We start from the raw sequence: 17,765 nt of genomic DNA, 5'->3' as shown, positions 1-17,765 counted from the left end.
ACAGCCTTTATAAGCAGAATGCTAGCCTAAATTAAGGAATCTAACTAAGCTTAAAAAGAAGGTAGTTATTAAGTATATACTTAAGCTTATTACACGCAGATTTCCCTTTAGGCTTGTAGCTATAGCTAATATAGCTAATTTCTTGCCTATAAAGCGTAATCTAGGCCAGGTTAGCTTAAACTAGACTAGTATATAAGTTAAGCACTGCCTTAAGTTTATAATAAAGTTTAATTACAAGTATAATTATAAAAAAGCGCTTTATAAAGATCTAAAGGTTATCTAGGGCTAGTTTTACCTAGTAGCTAATATAAAAGCTAAGTACAGTATCTAAGATAAAGATAGGTATAACTTTAATAAGTTAAGCTTTATAATAAGCTAGATATTAACTAGAGCAGTTATTACAGCTTTAAAGAGACAAGAACAGCTAAAGGTAATATAGTAAAGTAATAAAAAGTAAATAATAGTTATCTAGAGCATTAACATAATAAAGTAGGCTATAAGATTATAAAGCTTTAAGCAGTAAATAAAGCTGCTACGCAACATAGATTACATAAAAGGAAGCAGATTTAGGCAGAAAAGACCTTAATAGTTAAGAATAAGGCTTGTCTAACTACTCTAAAGGAGTTTAGAGCGCGTAGTAATAGGAAGAAGCTAAAAACGCAGGTGCGCGCTAAAAAAAGTAAGCTAAGTTAAAGGTAATACAAGTAGTGTAATTAGACTAGGCATAACTTGCGTATATGTAAGTAAGTAGTAGAAGTAGACTCTAAATAATATCTTATGTTGTATTACTCTATACAGGGCTAAAGTGGGCTGTTTTGCAAGAGAATGGGGTGGTTTTAGTGGGGGCTTGGCAAAAGTGGCCGGCCAACCCGTGTGGCTGGCCAACCTGTTAGGTACGTTATAACTTTAATAAGTTAAGCTTTATAATAAGCTAGATATTAACTAGAGTAGTTATTATAGCTTTAAAAAGATAAAAATAGCTAAAAGTAATATAGTAAAGTAATAAAAAGTAAATAATAGTTATCTAAGACATTAATATAATAAAGTAGGCTATAAGATTATAAAGCTTTAAGTAGTAAATAAAGCTGCTATAAGACATAGATTGCATAAAAGAAAGTAGATTTAGGTAAAAGAGACTTTAATAGTTAAAAATAAAGCTTATCTAACTACTTTAAAGGAGTTTAAAGCGCGTAGTAATAAGAAAAAGCTAAAGACGTAGGTGCACGCTAAAGAAGGTAAGCTAAGTTAAAAGTAATGTAGGCAGTGTAATTAGACTAGGCATAACTTATGTATATGTAAGTAAGTAGTAGAAGTAGACTTTAAATAATATCTTATGTTATATTACTTTATACAGGGCTAAAGTAGGCTGTTTTGCGAGAGAATAGAGTGGTTTTAGTGGGGGCTTGGCAAAAGTGGCCGGCCAACCCGTGTGGCCGGCCAACCTGTTAGGTACGTTAGCGTATTTACCTTTATTACTATTACTATTTTAATAAAAGTGCTGCTAATATCAAATACTTGCACTATAATTATTAGTAATTGCTAATATTTAATTAGCTAGATTCTCGCTTATTAAAAACTACGCTGTCCTAGTCTAGGCAATGTAATTTTAAACTTCAGGAAATCCGACGATCATCTATCCGGAATTAGTATTATCGATTGGGAGTTTGTCACAATAGGACCCTCTTTTCTAGGTGTGGGCAACTTCGTTGGCGAACTATTTTGCACTGGCTACTTGAATAGTGCTCACTCAACATAGGGGGAAGTGCTTGACTCCTTCATGCTAGCATACCGAGAATTTGGTGGGCCACTAGACATTAAAAAGGTGATTGCTTTTGTTAGCGTTGGCATCATAGAGAGTCTTCCACGGCGGATGAAATACAGTAGTCGAGCAACACCGGCTATGGCCACAAAATGTGTAGACCATGCATTGAGATGGGGATTCGACCGATTTAGTTTCAGAAGAGAATGATCCCTTTCCGTCCTTGTCAAGAATTCTAAAAGATTGGCAATGCGAGGGGGACTAGGGAATGAGAACAGTGAATCACCACAACATTGTCTTAATTAAATAGAATACCTGAATCTGTAGTGCATGTGTCCTCGCCAATTATTCTTTTCCTGAGATTGTTTAATCGCCTCGCATGGCTTGCTCAGTGGATCTTCTTTTTCGGCCACCTATATGGATTTCTGATAAAAAGCAGTGTTCCTTGAATAAGTGTAAAAAGTATGAGAGCGCACCAGCACCAAGAATATAGTGTAGATCAACCAAACAGGTGCTAAGTAGCCTTAGTATATTTTTCACTGTAGGGCCATATATTTAAGGTATCGTAGCTGACCCCCTTGGGTAAAAACAAGTTTCAAGGTTGCGGGGGTCAGTTGCCCGCAACAATATCATGCGATAAGCCTTTGGTTGATCTGCTTAACTTGGCTATCACTTTGCACTGCAATACTCGTCTACGCTGGGACATTAGGTCCAACGGGCTCGAGTCCAAGAGCAGTCCTCTTCGAGGTGCTGGCAGGATTGGATCAAAATACGGCTTCTCACCTATACCAATTGCTCGGATCCCGAAACGGTTTCCTTGGTCGTCACAATCAAGGATGGCAGTATGAAAAACGCTTCGATTATCCCAGATTGCTAATAATTTATTATCTTACTTGGGATTTTTGAAGAGATATATGGTCACTCAACAATGTCATTTGGATTCTTCTACTTAAAATGGACTTGAAGGTCATAATTCTTATAAGATAATTTAAGAAACCTGTTCATCATATGCTTAGATTCCACTTCTGTTAAGCCGTTAATGTGTTGAACATGTCTGCCAACTGGGTAAATACTCTTCCATCCAGTTACGGGATTAGCGCGCACAACACGGTGATAGCCTTTAGTCCGCCACCGACATTCTCTGGGGCGCCACGCTCTTTCTCGTACATCTTGTAGCCGCCTTTATTCGTGATTTCGTGATACTCGGGCTCGTGAGAGTCTCGAGGAATCTCTGATATGGCTCACTAAGACGACCGTTGATTTCGTAACCCGAAGCCCATACGGTGTCTTGTCAACGTTAGTACCGAACAACAAAGTTGCATTGGGGTTTTTGGGGGGGGGAGGGGGGTGGAGGTGTGAGGGTGGGATCTACGCTCCGCCTCCGGTCTTGGGGACCTGGGTAAGCCTCTCAGCGATGTGTAATCAGCGGGAACAGGCTCAAATGCAGTATCACTATTCCAATGAGCGGTGTTCTGCCTCTTTGGGCTCAGATCTTCTTAGCCGGAATTCTTGAGGAACTTGTTGCGCTGGGCGGAGCTGATGGTATTGATTTCAGGGTCTCCGCTAGACTCGCCTTCGGAGTTCATGACGGGATGTATATGGAGGCGAGAGGTTTTTGGTTTTCCAGTTAGCTCGCCCAACCGTTGCATCAGCAGCCTCTGGAGGTCGTTTGTTAGGTCGTCTTGGGCGCGAAAGAAGACAACGCCGCTTGGAAACTTGACGCGAGTCAGCGGTTTTTTTTATAAGCCTGACGAGGCCTACTCTTGATGGCCAAATCAAGCAGAAACTCATCTACATTGGATGCATTAATCCACTTGACAATCTTCGCGGTGTGAAATTCTGTTCCTATAGAGGGGGTGACGTCAATCTGATCATATTTGTCCAAAACAGCCGAAGACTTCAGCGGCTTCGGGTACTCGTTTGACGCTACTACGACCTAAGACTCAACTGGAGAGGGTTCCATAATTTTATTGGAAGGGTGGGTATCGCAAGTTCACTCATGGCCACAGGTCTTCCTGGAGATCAAGTTTATTGAACTTTTATCTCCATAGTAGCGGTTAGGGTCAACGGCGTATATGACGGCTACGAGAGGTGGATCGTAGCGGTGGATTTGGTTGCCTTGTCGGGGCCGAGTTCGAGGATTTTGCCTTGGGCGGAGGGGACAAGGGGGAGGACAGAGATGGTGTTTTCATAGGCGATAAAGCCGTCGGCTGTGCACGGGAGTTATACTGTGAGTGGTTGGGCTGAGGACAAGGAAGTGACAAGTTATGATAAAGAGTTTTGCTATAGCAGCGTCTCGAATTCGTTAGGGAACTGTAATTGAGGCGAGGCCGTCTTTGCGAAGGGCTTCTTTGAAAGTGCCATAGTGCACTATTCTGGGGAATTAGCCCCGCATATCCGTACGTACAAACAGCCACCTGCATCGATGCTAACAAGTTAGGACAGCTGCGCATCAGGCTCAAAGAGGGGAGTGATAGCTTTAAATATTCTTAGACAAGCCCTATCGTTCCCATTAAAAATTAGGTTTGGAGCTAAAGTAACGTCCGTCCCTGCGAAGCGAGACAACCCCCCGTGCCGCGACGTATGAGGGGTACTTCGACTTACAGTAACACGCAAGCTGTGGGCGCAGTAAATATTGCCATGAAAGCAAGCGAGTTGCACGCTGTAGCTACACCTAAACATCGCAGATCCCTCCTACCTAAGAATTACATTCGTCTCATCGCCTTCGCGCCTGTTTTCACGTAACAGCCGACTTTCCTCCCTGAAGCGCCATTGTCTAACTCCTACCGCTCCAGGAATTCGTAGAAAGGCTCTATCCGAACCCCAGAACCTCACTCTGCTGTTAGGAAATCACAATTCGCCTTTTGCCTACTGTTGCGCGCAAACTCATGCAGAGTCGCTGTGCCAATCAGTACTTATAAGAAGGAGCGATTACGAACCTATCTAATGCGAGATGACCTTGCACATACCATCTCGTCATTTCCATGTAATTTAAATGATGACTGCTCCATCCGTGGCTGTGCTGCGCCTTTCCAGGTGCGTCGGGATATTAGTAGTATATCTAAAGTAATGGAATACAGTAACATGAACCCATGCATGTACAAAACCTGTCCTGTTATACGAGATATCTTAGGCAACCTCCGCGAATCCGCACTATCAGGATGGAGCAACACGTTGTTCTGCCTAGGTAACCCGGGCAGTGGGAAAAAGAGGCGCAACTCTCTTTGGATTGATGATTTAGAAGCAGCCGTGATTCAAGCTCCTCTGCTATATATAATCATACGGTTTTAGCATAGAAAATATAGCGTGCAGTAACGCTGTATATACTAGTTGCTAAGGCATGTATTGCAGACAGAGAGATACGAAGGCGATTAACGCTCCTGTCGCGGACTCCTGGTGAAACGTTTGATCCATCTGGTACCGTTTATCCATGTCCATTGAGGTGACAGCTTTGGCACGGCTGACCAAATCTACTTCTTCTCTATCAACATTTCAAAATTTCTACCCCAGTAGTGATAACCCATTTGAAGTCATCTGGCTCCAAATCTCGCCTAGAATAACCCAGCGAACTCGAACTCGCACTAAGGCCCCTAATGCGATATGCCGTCTTTAGCGTATCTCCACCACAAGAACTCAAGGCGACTTTGCCCTCCACATCCGCATGTCTCGTAAATCTCCCGTTCATCGGGCCCACGAAGTAGAGAGTAGAACTGGACTATATCTTCTAGTCAATGATTGCCCGACATGTTTAGTACTATGAGCAAAGCCAACTTACTACAGAATCTGGGTTCGACGCAAACGAGTAATCTGCGATGAAGAGTGCCGACATTTTAGCATCCTCCAGCTGAATATAACCGCTAACATCGTTTCCCACTGTATTCGCTCGAGCTCTGTATCCTGAAGGAATGCCGATGTCTACATTCGCTACGCAATTTCTCCTCTGGTTGTTGGCCGTTCTGCTAGGTTCGGTCCATGGTGTAAACGTATCGAGGGTGTGCACCAGCTGGAAGACACCTGTAGTGCTATTAACGGTTTTGGTCACGGTATTCACCGATCCGTTAAAGCAAATGCCGCCAGAGGAAGTTGGAATGTCAAGTGTGATTCCGGGGGTGGGATCAGTGCCTGCGGCTGGCAATGCTATGATGCAGCGCACGAAGAGTAAAGGGAGCAAGAGCTTCATGTTGATAGTTTCTAAAGTCTTCGATGAAAGTCGTGGTGAGTCGCCGGGTCAATGTTCTTATAAGTTGCACTCCTTCACCCTGCAAAAGACCATCTAATTTGTGACTACTTTATTCTAGCATAGCGATGTTGCTTTGCAGAATGGATAATCCTACGTCGCTTAGCCTTATATCGCCACTCTAACCAAAGCCAGTCTGCATGTGTCTTGGGGGGAGAGCAACGATGGAAGGATTTGCGGCCAGGTTCCTCACTGGTTGGTTTATCTATCCGTTCATTTAGATCAATCAAACTAATCTGATAATGGAGGGCATCCTACCCTCAATCTAGATTAATTCTATCTAACTAATAAATTTTTTTCTACGCAGAGGGTTGGCTTAGCCTTCTTAGCAATGCGCGTAGTGTCGTTTGCGTTCTAATGCCAATAGCGATATGTCTCAAGCAAGGCAAAGCAAAGGCGTCTTCCATGTCCTTAGCCTTATCCTGACAATCCTTCTGGTTCCTCTCGGAGGTGAAAATTGGAGCAACTGAACGGATATATAGACCTTCTCCTGAAGAGATGGTTGAAAGGTCGTCTGATGAAGAAGTTTGTACGAGGTGTGTACAATCACATGTACCCATCACCCTCTATCTGGCTCTACACTGGACGTTAAGTCGTGGTCCTGAAATATCCTTACAGGGGAAGCAGTGCAGAGGCGTTGATTTAGGCGTAGCCAATTTTTTAGATGGTATAACTTAATACTCTCGACCCTCATAGCAAGGTTCAGCAGGATATTCGATCCACCCACGTCACAAGCCCAGCGGGAGTGGAAATATCTTAGGTCAGGCCCAAAAACCATTTCCGGCTCAAACGCCGCCTATCAAGTCTGTGATTCCACAACATTCCTTACTTACTCTTTACGCGTCTCTATCTGGGGATCGCTAACCTTGGCCTTTTCCATGGCCTGGTAGAAGGTGCCACCTTTAGAACATATCCGTCGGAGTGTATATACTGCAGCAAGCGGGTTCTGAGTCTCCCAAGCTTGCTTTTCTAGCTGCTTTAACTGCACTAAGTTAGTGTAGCTGACGTCCAATGTGCTCCTTTTCTGTTTCTCGAACCTGGACAAGATCTTCTTGGGCGTCATTATGAACGAGTGTACTTTTAAAACGCGCGGCGATTCCACGCTCGGCGTCTTTACCGCGGCAATGAGCAGCTTGCCAACGTCCCCCATTGAGGTGGAAGTGATCATCTCCTTACCACTACCCAAGAGCATGGCGAGCTTCGATTTAACGTCAAAAGTGCCCGCCTCTTCATGCTCCTTGTCCATATTGCCAAAGTATAAGTCTATGAACCAGTGACCAGATGGGTAACTTTCATCTTTTTTACGCTTTCCCAATTGTATTTGAGTACAGCCAGTTTCATCTGGTGTGGCTTTTTGGTAGCGTATTCGGGTCCATATTCAATGTCTGTGCCGTACTCGGAGGGGTAGAAGGTGCGGAACGATAGACACTTCAGCAGCTGTAATTAAGGCAATCTAGGACATGAGGACGCCGCGACCCAGGGCAGAGATGATGGTTTCAAAGCCTTTACGAGGGCTAGTCAACAGACGAATGGATTGAGCCAAGCTGAAGCCATGTGGGACTCGATGAGCATTGCGCCGGGATCCGGCTGCCCTCCGGGCCAGAGAGGCTGGGAGATGAAGGAGAGGCAAGAGTCTTTTCAAAATAGAAGTTTGCTAATGCCATAGTGTATGTGCTAGATATGCCACAGCGGAAGGCATGTTGTTGAAAGGCAATGGACGGGATGTCTAGAGGCGAGGAAATTGGATGCATCATAGAGTCCAAGCGTTCCTTGATGGCTAAGTGCACTTGCCTTCGTACGACTTTGACACTTCCGCCTCAGAGTGTATGAGGTAGCTCAGAGTGTTAGTGCAAGGCAGTGCAAAACAATGAAACTGGATACATCGCTCTCACAAACCAGACAAACTGGACAAACTGAACACCTTCTCCAGCGCAGCACACGTCTGAAATTCAGTACAGTAAAGTACGCAGCCGCTAGTGTACGCCAACGTGCGCTAAAGTAGTACGCTAAGGCCGAAGGATGTTGAGACCCCTCTTTCCTCGCTCCGAAACTCCTGGAATTTACAAACATGATGGCAAAATGACTGAAAACCTTAGAATTTTATTCTATCTTAATGTGACTACCACAATAGGGCTCCAAAATCTGAAGGCTTGTGGATAGTCGTGGTCGGACAGGGGTAACGCGCCTTGACGAAACGATTGACAGGTCATCTCGTTACGGGGTGTTTCTCGCCACGTAGTGAGGGATGTTATTTAAGCAGGGTTGCAAGGCAAATGCCGCTCTGGACACTTTAAAAACAACAATCACCAGCATGATTAAGAGTGCTGTATTTATTTCCCCTGCACAGTGGCATATTGAGGAGAAATATCTAAAGAATATACACTAGTTTTACCTTAATAGAACCGCAAGGGGAGGGTGGAGCTGTCTAGACACCGGATTCATTCCAGCTCAGGTGATTTTCCGCCACCTATGGAGGGACGTTAGTAGGGTTTATGCAGCATAGCTCTAACCCTAAAAAGATTCTGATGTCTAATGTAGCAAGAGCGGAGCGCTCTTAGGCCTCTCCACGTGGTAAGGGATTGGACGAAGCCAATAGTTAAGACCAGTCTACTTTTCTCGTTGTAAGTAACAATAATGCGGAAAACATGTTAAAGCACAGGTAAGAAAAATTTAATAGCGTCTAAGAGGAACAAAGGTGGACTTAAGATGGATATTAACGTAAGAACCCTCGTCACGGTGGGGTTTCTGCGACATGGGGAGGGAGGCTAGAGAAGAGAGATTACTAAATAGGAGTAAAGAAAACAAGAAAGACATCATTAACAAAGACTTCGTTGAGCTAAGACAAAGAGATAAAGCCTTCGAGCCTTCAAAAATGGATTGGCCATACAATGAAGTACTTGGCATAGTGTCATACAGCTGAAATGTAAAGTGCAGTGCTTGGTCGGTGGTATTATCGGTGTGTTGTCGACGTCTTGCGGGGAAAACATGTTCGTTAGTGGAGGTCTTGTGGTTGTTGTTCGATAGTAAAATCTGTGCGGTCACGGGGACGAGTATCCAAGTTTTTGGCGTCTTAAGGAAAAGGTACGTTTGGAAACAGAGTATCGATATTTAAATGGGCGATCGTGTTTCGCCAACACTCAATGCACGTGTCGATGACGTTGGAACTAGATCGAAACATTGGAGGAGGGCAAGCGATACTGGACCCCACTTCATCATTGTGTTGTGCCCTAATAGGTCCCATTAGCATCATAAAGGCGTAACTAAAAGGAATTACGCTAGCTCACCTCCATGATTAGCGATCAGCTTACTAACACTTCTTTGTCCTTGGCTCCAGACTTCCTGTCGGCCAGCTTCTCCTAAGTCAACAATACCGACCTTCTCCACAATTTCTTCATCTGTTAAGGTGGAGTTCTCTGAGATCTGGGAGGCCAATACACCTGCTTGAACAGTAGACTTGAAGATCTCCTCACTCTGGTCCCAAGGCATCGTCGTGTCATCCTTTGCATGCACCAGTACTAGGCGGAACGATGGGCTTTTCGATATCAAGTGCGCAAGGCGCTCGGAAGTATCCCAAGTATCTACCATTCTCCGGCTGAACCAGGCCTGGAATAAGGGAATGGTCTTCACGGGAGCGAGGATGGGAAACACATCAGCCAGGGAATAGGCTGTGAACGCACTCCCCGAGTTGGTGAATGCAGCACCAAGGATGAGCCCTGAAAACTGGACTGGAGGCTCATGGTTGATGTAATGGTGAGCTACGCCGGTCGCGACAGCCGTTCCGAGGGAATGGCCTAGCAGGACAATACGATCGGATGAAACGTTGGCCAAGTTAAGAGCCCATTCTAGTACGGAAGTACCATCATTCAGGAGGCCGGTCTCTGATGGCGACCCTGTTGATCTCCCGAACCCGCGGTAATCAAATGTAAGAGTAAAGATCTTATCGGATGCGCCGGATGAGTACATCCGATACTCTTCAGTACGTCGGCCTTGGGCGATGGTAGCTGAGTTCTGAACTGTTGGTATCTAGTCGGACTGACAGAATGGATCTCAACTTACGCCATGGACTGCGAGTACTGATCAGCGATTGATGCAAGATAAGGATGGTTCACGTTACAATAGACCAAGAGTCTCGCTTCTGGGTCATCTCGGAGAAGCTTGAAAGCCATCTTGTCTTCGATATCCCCGTCTACCCCGGATTTCTCATTTATGAACTCTTCGGCATGCTCTGCGTAAACACCAAGAGGCGCGATTAGCCATGCAAATAGTCTTTCGCCGTCTTGAGTTGGGATTCGGAAGCGTGCGACCTGGTTCTCTAGCATGCATCAATACTGTACCCAGACTCGACGGACTCGTACACGTACTCAGAAAACCAGCTCTTTCAGGCTCATGAAGCCATTTTCCAGGCCACATGGTCACCCAATGGAGATACAACATCCTGCAGCCTATCAGAAACGGGGACCACCGTGACCGAGAATGAGAAGACCTACTGTTTCTGCACCCAAGGAATACAACATAGAAGGGTAGCCGGAATCCATACCCCGCTAACAAAGACCAGAGGCAGTACTGTATAGTTGAATAAAGTCATTGTTCCCTGTTTGTGATGGCTTTGTCGAAACAACAGCGAGGGTGGAGGTTGATGTTGAGTTTTTGGCGCCTTCCACATTTGGTTGGGGTTCCGAAAGCTTGGTCAACCTGGCTTGTCCAATTCCTCCACGCCCTTTGCGCCTCCAAGTAAGCCAAAATCCATCCTCAATTCACTCCCGCTTATCCTAGCCCCAGCCCCACACGCTTCCATTTACGCGTCAACGACACAATGGAGTAGCATGTGATGTCGCGTTGAAGCATGATTGGATATATTTCCGACGCTGAATAGCGGGTCTCCAATGTACAAGACAGCACGCCAGGATTTAGATTCGTTCCACGATACGCGATTCGACAGCGAGTCTAAACTTGAACGAGAAAGGTCGGCGCTGGGAAGTCCGACGAGGCGTCCATATAAAAGCTGCTGCCTGCCCGACACTATGGAACAGCAACGCCGCTCTCCTCGCTTCGATCCCAACCCCTCCGGACTGTCGTCGTCATCCCCACCCACCAATTCGCAAACTCCACCAAAAATGTCGACCACAGGCGTCTACCACGGCTCCTGCCACTGCGGTAGTATCAAATACCAAATCCGTCTGACCTTCCCACCCTCTTTAACCGACAAGGATCCAGCGGCAAAGACTATCCGCATCTACAAGTGCAACTGCAGCACGTGCCAAAAAATGGGCTATTTCCACCTAAGGCCAATTAATGCATCCGACGATTTCATTCTTACCTCTCCTTCTACAATCGAAGAACTCGGCGACTACCGCTGCTTCGACAGGAAAGTCGGATGGTATTTTTGCAAGACGTGCGGTGTGCGTACGTTCGGCCTTGGTGGGGAATGGGAGCAGGTAGAACTCGATGTCGAAAAGTGGGCTGGGAAGGAGGACGGCGAGGGTCAGGCGCAGAAAGTTTGGAAAACGAAACCAATGGATATTAAGAAGGTTGTTGATGGGAAGGAAGTTACGAAGAGTGCGCATTACGTAAGTGTGAATGCAGTGACTCTGGAGGCGGGGCAGGAAGGTGCCGATTTGAGAAAGTGGCATGAGCAGGGTTGGATTTTTTACGTGGATTCCAAGAATCATAAAGAAGCAATGAGGTTTGGAGAGCCGCATGAGGGTGGTATGTACTAGCACCGGATAACGAAGATTTCGGCAATATGGGAGCTGCGGAAGCCTTTCAGGGGTTGACGTCAAAATTCTTTATCAATTTATGAAAGTCAATGCTCCCTAATCGCGTCTACGTCTAGGTTTCCACTACACAGGCATCTTTTTTGACACTACGATTTACTATCTCAGACTACATCGGACGACTCGGTACGACTACTACCAAACCTCACGCCTCAGGTGTTCAACCAAGGGTTCGTCTCAGCCTTTGCATTTTCGGGCAGTTCTTTCTTACTCCCTTTTCAATTTATGGCCAAAATCTGACCCTTATATCTCGGACTTCGAGCTTAGCGTCGGGTCACGGGCTTAGGCCATCATTGGCGCCTTCTTCGGATTCAGAATCAGATCAAGATCAAGATCAGATACTCACCCTCTCCTCCGCCCCTTACGTCACCACTTTACGTCATCCCCTTACACCACCCGTTTAGTTTTTCTCCGCCACACTCCCATTCTTTCCCTTCCACCATCCACCACTACCAATTTCAATATCCACAAACTGATCCCGAGTCGGCAAATTCATGCCCTCCCTTGCCTGATCTGTTACCAAAGCCCCGAAATCCCAGTTATCCCGGCTCCCATTCGTCTTATCCCCACGTTCAAGCGCTTCCCGTGCGTGAATCCTATCCGTGATGACCTTGGTATTCTCGCGGTGGAACGCTGCGTCAGGTCCGTCTTGTAATGCGGCGGCTGCTGCACGGCGGTATGCTTCGCAGTCAGGATCGGAGTGGGAGATGGTGGACATTTCGTAGGGGGTGTGGGGTTGGTATGAAGTGTCTAGAGTTATGGCGTTCGAACTGTAGGGGTAGCTAGTGTTGTAGTGCGCGCGTGCATTGGATGGCACGCCATTGTTAGGTTCGATGAAGGACCCCCAGTCCCCTTGGGTGTCGCGGAAGTCGCGGGTTGGGTTGTCTTCGCGACTATTACTGCTGGGGCTGCAGTTTGTGAGTGCACCCCAGAGGTTGCTAATGCCGCGGTGAAGAGGGCGGGTGTTCCAGTGGTGGGCTGGTAGAGGCGGGGATGGTGTTGGAATCCGGTAAGATGGGATACTTACGTTGGACTGAGTATGCTCTTCCCAAGTTTCCCAAGAGTTTTGTGGATCATTTTCATCTCGGTGATAGCGATCATTAACCTTCTGCTTCCCTCTCCCCTTCCACCCAAACATCACCGAAAAAGCCTGTGGCCGTATAAACTGATAGTCTCCCGCCTCTCCACTGTGACGCGGCCCCTCTGCGGTCATCTTCCCTCCTGGTAAACCCCCCGCCGCAATCCTATTATCCTCTAATTCACCCATTCTGTCCTTCACCATCTGTACCGTAATACGATTCGGCTCTTCGCCACCCTGGAGATTTTTTATTTTATCTTCTAGGCGCTTGCAGCGGGGACAAGATCCCTTCACTCGGCCCCATATATAGAGACCAATTAGAGCGAGGTAGAAAATTATCATTACAGCCATGAAGACGACGACGACGACGAGGAAGGTGTTGCTAGCGCCAGGTGAGAGGTCGAGGAGAGCTGTGGAGTTGGAAGAGTCGAGGTGGGGTTTCGGTGTTGCGAAGTTCGACGGTAGTGGGGGAATTGTGTTGGTGAGGGGTGGAGAGGATCCTGACAGAGATGAGGATCTAAATGTAGATAATTTGATATCCGATGGTATTGATGAAGGGGACTGAGATAGTGTCGAGGGTAGAGCTAGAGAAGAGGTTGGTGCGTGTTCACCTGCTGTCGCGGTTGTGAAATCGGTAATTGTTATGAAGACGACTTCAAGACTCGGATCCCCCATGATGATTTTGGCGCAGTGAGTTTAGCCTTCAAATATTCTTAATGTACGTAAGGAGGGGCTTTGGTCTACGTGTAGGGACCGACGAACTGGTAGTTAAATTAGAGCAGCCTTATATCGTGACGTGTTATGAAGGGCTCCATTGTGAACGTCAGGGAGTTAAGGTAGCGTTCGGGAAATTGTTGTGCGTGAACAATATTGGGTAGAGAAAGTATTGTGATGCTGGGAGTTTAAGTGTCCAGAATGTAGAGTTAGCATTCTGAAGAAGTGTGGGACGCAGAAGCGTAGCGAGCTGACCTTAATGGCAGGCGGCCGATGCCATCCACTTTAACTGATATGGGCAATTGTGATGAGGGGAATCTCCCCAAGAGAGAAAGGTGTACTAGGAAGAGAGCGGTTCATCCTGAAGAAGCGAAAAATTAAGATGTGTTAGAAATGAGTTCAGCGAGAGAGAGAAACTGAGTAAGAGATAGACTTGTAATACAAGTGGATATAAACGATTACCCCAACATCAACTTAGCGCATTTTTTAATTCTTGAATACCGAAATGCATAGTGAAATTTTCTTTCCAATTACTATTCAAGCATCCTGGATGAAATTTGAAGCTGATAGCCTCCCCTTATGTTCTTCTGAATATTTTCCTAACTCATCCAGGGTGTAACCCTGTTCATGTCCTCCGCTCCAGACCCAGGCCGCCCCATATCCCTACAACGATATGTCATCGGGTTCTGACGCTTGCGGAAGCTTACTAGATTTGACATCACGATTCCCGGTCGGTTTACAAACTCCACCAAGCACGAATATCTCATCTTGTGCTGAGTTTCTATGACGATTTATATTTATGACGTCACTAACCGCAGCTATCTCACCGTAACTAAGACTTAAAGTGATCTCGCTAGCTTCGCCGATCGAAATTAGTGCTAACGGCAGTCCTAACAGTCTCAACACTTGTATGTTTTAGGTTTGCCGTCTTCACCTTTCCAGGAATCATATGGAGGGTAGTTTGAACACTTTTTGACTGTGGTTGACCTAATTGAAGTGGAACTGGTCATCTGCAATTGAAGCTGTGAGCGTAGCTCATAAATCCTTGGGGTAGCGAGAAACTGATACACTTTCTTGTGTAGGTTCAGACGAGAGCCACTTCGGCGACTTGGATGTTTGCAGCGTGATCCCATTTCGTATTCGGCGCTCCGCCAGCTAATAATGATGGGGAGACATCAGCGGGGGCATTCACAGTCACGACTAATGCATGTACTGCATGACACGGATTGGGGAGATTGCGCAAGACCAAGTCGCTATTTTCAGATTGGTAAGACTTTAGTTTGGTTGCAGAGATACCTGCCTCGAGATCTGGATCTGGATATCGATGTTCGTGGATCGGAGGAAAGGTGGACTGGAATTGGGGCTTTCGTTTTGAATGCCTAGATTCGAACAGCCACTTTGATTTATTCCAAAACTTGTTCGTCTCTTCTGTTTTCTGCATCTTTGAATCCTTGTTCTGTTTCCCTCGAAGACGCCGCCAGAAAAGGCTTGGGAAATTGATGAAAAGCGCTAGCAAAATAACAAGAGTAGTAGCACACAACGAGAGAAAGATAGGGCCCTGTGGGGATTTGAAGACAAATCGCTTTGGAGATGAAGCAGTACCGCGACGGACTGGTGGGATCGGTGCATCAATGAAGACGATTGGTGGTCGAACGGAAGGTGTGGCTGCGGTGGGAGCAGCCACGCGCGATCAACTATACTAGCAAAAACGGCTCGGTACTGAGCAGGTACACCTGTTCCAGCCAGAGCAGCACTACGCTCAATAAGATCACTAGATACGATAAGTGGTGTGACACTGCAGATGTAGGAAAATCAATCGCCTCTACAAGATTGGTGAAAACGATGGGAGGTTAAACGGATTCGGTGATTCTAGTAGGAGCAGCTATTTGATCGACGAAGGAATTGTCGATCGCAGCGACACGGTTGATGCTGGTGGCACTGCCCGCGTCCTACATAGACTGAGGAGGATGTATGTGTACAACACTTTCGGAAGTGAAGTGGAAGTTCAGCACACAGGGTTGCAGGAATATAAGGAGTGGAAATCAGGAGTTATGGGAAGACATATAGGTCTTATAGATAACGAGATCGACATAAAAGAAGCGACGCGCATTATTCGCCTTCTTTAAGGGCACGAGGAACACATTGAAACAATCGAAGATGCCATTGAATATCCACAATGATCGAAGAGAAAGAGGCTCTGTGTTGTTAGCAGAAGGAAGTCGGGGGAATTTCGAAAGGCTTCCATGCATTGCTCGTCGTTGTGGTTTCATTGGGTGTAAAAGAGAACTTAGTAAATTGCAAATCTAGCATTACGCAACTGCAGAGACAGCAGTATGGCTAAAGGACTGCAGAAAGCTTAGTAGCTAGGCTGTCTCTTTAAGGAGCTATGGAAGAAGTAACAAAGGTAACGACTGGGATGTCTCGGTGAATTTGTCGTACTATTTCGAGAAGCGAAATTCCATTTCTCTCACAACATCAGTCTAGAGCGATCCCAAGGCGTGCTCTTCACTGATAGGTAACTGGCATGCCGCCCGGAAGGGAAGGGAGCCCTGTGCAATACACATTAGCTTGGGATGTTCCGAATCTCAAATTTCAAAACTATGTAGGGACCCTCGTGATGAGGTAATCATGTGAGCACTTACATCCTTCGGTCTCCTCTCCAGAAACTTGCGATTGCTTCATGCACTTGTTGGCCTCGGCAGCAGTTTGTGTCTTCAACCCCTTGCATGCATCGCCGGCGCATCGTTCGTCAAGGGCAACCTGCAAGGCATTCCCCTTCCACCCGAAGAGGTAGTCACCGTGCCATCCGTATCCAGTGCTGTTTAGTTCCATTAGTATATATCACTACGAGAGCAAGCCAAAAAGTAGAAACAGCAAGAAGAGCATCAACGTACCCGTCACCCATGCTGTAGACGAATGGCTGCGTCCCATCTGTAGGCCAGATGCTCTTGTCATTGAACGGTCGAGTGTCCCACATTACCTCGTACATGACCTGAGGCATCTTGACTGGGTGAGTAGAAGGGCAGGGTCCAGAAGATTCGAAACTTCCACTGCTTGGGTACGCCATGTGCGACTTGTGATCGGGAGAGTCGAGATTCTTCCCGTCCCAGCATGTTGGGAAGGTAATAGTTGCTCGAATACCGCCACCACATTGCTTGTTTGGTAGGGTGAAAGTATCGTCGCCCGTGCAGGGTGCGCCACCAAAGGGGTTCTGCGCAACGTTTGCTTCACAGCGATGGCAAAGCTGTTTCTGACCACCTTGGGATTTTCGGAGTGAAGCATCACCAACGAGCATACGGAAACCCTATCATCAGATTAGATACCACAGCGTCTCTCATCTTAGAGGGAGATGTAATGTCAGAAGCACTGACAGGCTTGAAAGCGGTGAGCTTGGTCTTTCCGTCATATGCCGAGTTGTAGTAAACCGTCAAGCCACCATTCTTTCCCTTAAGACCCAAGTTGGTCAACTGTGGCACACGCTTGAATGATCCATTGCGAGCCTTGAAGTACAGGCTCGCCGTCCAGTAGTTCGAGAAGTCTTCAGAGTAGGTGCACGAGGTACAAGTCGAAGCCGCTGCAGGATCAAAGCTGCCAGCTGGCATAGTCGCGTTGAATGAATTTCCTCCAGCAACCTGATGGACGTGTGCGGCGGGCGTCATTCCTGGTTGGACGAGTGGGTCAATGCGCTCGATGACGAGTTGTGAGCATTCGAAACGCATGAGCGCTGCTGATCCCTGTCGCTTAGCTGGAGCGCCATAAGCATTTTTCGAGGACAGCGCGAGCGCTATGAGGAGGCATTTCCATTGCATCTTTGTTGGCTTGACGATAAATTCGACGAGTGTAAAAAAAATCGGATAAGACGAAGGGGCGGAGGAAAAGCAAACAACTTCAAATATAAACAGGCACTACTACCCCAGATCTTCATTGCCATGCGAGTAGGTGGTTGTACTACCGAGAAATATTAATCCAATAAGTTGCACTACCGAGAGATATTAATATGCGTTACCATTCGCCGTGAAAGAACTTGAAATTAATAAACAAGCTTTACGGACAAGCTTCTGCCCAGCGGCAGTTGCATGCGGCCAGTGGGAACAACTAACTCTAAAAAGGATTGGCTACATGTAATTAACACTGAGAACAGATGCCTGCAAAAAAGGAACGACCATGCGGCAGTTGCGCAAGGACAATGAGGATTCCCGGCTA

At 46.5% G+C, this 17,765-nt stretch overlaps 8 protein-coding genes across 8 annotated transcripts; 1 reads left to right on the top strand and 7 right to left on the bottom strand.

The window, feature by feature from the left end:
• Positions 1-2,147: 2,147 nt before the first annotated feature.
• On the bottom strand, positions 2,148-4,182 carry BDR25DRAFT_324070 (TauD-domain-containing protein; the record flags this gene model as incomplete). Its single annotated transcript, XM_033692140.1, has 8 exons — positions 2,148-2,172; positions 2,476-2,613; positions 2,757-2,928; positions 2,963-3,046; positions 3,132-3,244; positions 3,278-3,440; positions 3,512-3,685; positions 4,167-4,182. 8 exons carry the CDS (start codon positions 4,180-4,182, stop codon positions 2,148-2,150), a joined length of 885 nt encoding a protein of 294 aa, XP_033549559.1.
• A 1,061-nt stretch (positions 4,183-5,243) lies between these two features.
• BDR25DRAFT_312635 (uncharacterized protein) lies at positions 5,244-5,939 on the bottom strand (the record flags this gene model as incomplete). Its single annotated transcript, XM_033691310.1, has 2 exons — positions 5,244-5,474; positions 5,535-5,939. The coding sequence occupies 2 exons, from the start codon at positions 5,937-5,939 to the stop codon at positions 5,244-5,246; spliced, it is 636 nt and encodes a 211-aa protein (XP_033549558.1).
• An 886-nt stretch (positions 5,940-6,825) lies between these two features.
• BDR25DRAFT_312634 (uncharacterized protein) lies at positions 6,826-7,242 on the bottom strand (the record flags this gene model as incomplete). Its single annotated transcript, XM_033691309.1, has 1 exon — positions 6,826-7,242. One exon carries the CDS (start codon positions 7,240-7,242, stop codon positions 6,826-6,828), a length of 417 nt encoding a protein of 138 aa, XP_033549557.1.
• Positions 7,243-8,611: 1,369 nt separating this feature from the next.
• Positions 8,612-8,998, bottom strand: BDR25DRAFT_11142 (uncharacterized protein). The gene has a single exon (XM_033683577.1). The coding sequence runs from the start codon at positions 8,898-8,900 to the stop codon at positions 8,667-8,669; it is 234 nt and encodes a 77-aa protein (XP_033549556.1). The 5' UTR covers positions 8,901-8,998; the 3' UTR covers positions 8,612-8,666.
• On the bottom strand, positions 8,772-10,605 carry BDR25DRAFT_258162 (alpha/beta-hydrolase). The gene is made up of 6 exons (XM_033686521.1): positions 10,484-10,605; positions 10,358-10,431; positions 10,111-10,308; positions 10,053-10,060; positions 9,281-10,004; positions 8,772-9,223 (listed from the first exon to the last, which is right to left on the bottom strand). Exons 1-6 carry the CDS (start codon positions 10,579-10,581, stop codon positions 9,105-9,107), a joined length of 1,221 nt encoding a protein of 406 aa, XP_033549555.1. The 5' UTR covers positions 10,582-10,605; the 3' UTR covers positions 8,772-9,104.
• A 427-nt stretch (positions 10,606-11,032) lies between these two features.
• Positions 11,033-11,941, top strand: BDR25DRAFT_11134 (uncharacterized protein). Its single transcript, XM_033683575.1, has one exon. The coding sequence runs from the start codon at positions 11,111-11,113 to the stop codon at positions 11,711-11,713; it is 603 nt and encodes a 200-aa protein (XP_033549554.1). The 5' UTR covers positions 11,033-11,110; the 3' UTR covers positions 11,714-11,941.
• Positions 11,942-12,087: 146 nt separating this feature from the next.
• On the bottom strand, positions 12,088-13,922 carry BDR25DRAFT_353044 (uncharacterized protein; the record flags this gene model as incomplete). Its single annotated transcript, XM_033695096.1, has 6 exons — positions 12,088-12,111; positions 12,189-13,509; positions 13,571-13,609; positions 13,671-13,742; positions 13,797-13,851; positions 13,904-13,922. The coding sequence occupies 6 exons, from the start codon at positions 13,920-13,922 to the stop codon at positions 12,088-12,090; spliced, it is 1,530 nt and encodes a 509-aa protein (XP_033549553.1).
• A 2,145-nt stretch (positions 13,923-16,067) lies between these two features.
• Positions 16,068-17,487, bottom strand: BDR25DRAFT_365840 (uncharacterized protein; the record flags this gene model as incomplete). Its single annotated transcript, XM_033696921.1, has 5 exons — positions 16,068-16,111; positions 16,205-16,380; positions 16,457-16,866; positions 16,934-17,346; positions 17,475-17,487. The coding sequence occupies 5 exons, from the start codon at positions 17,485-17,487 to the stop codon at positions 16,068-16,070; spliced, it is 1,056 nt and encodes a 351-aa protein (XP_033549552.1).
• Positions 17,488-17,765: the final 278 nt, after the last annotated feature.

The sequence above is a fragment of the Lindgomyces ingoldianus genome (assembly GCF_010093535.1).
Source record: "Lindgomyces ingoldianus strain ATCC 200398 unplaced genomic scaffold BDR25scaffold_10, whole genome shotgun sequence".
Lineage (NCBI taxonomy): Eukaryota > Fungi > Ascomycota > Dothideomycetes > Pleosporales > Lindgomycetaceae > Lindgomyces > Lindgomyces ingoldianus.
The sequence above is the reverse complement of the archived record's forward strand: the minus strand, read 5'-3'. Positions and strand labels throughout refer to the sequence as shown.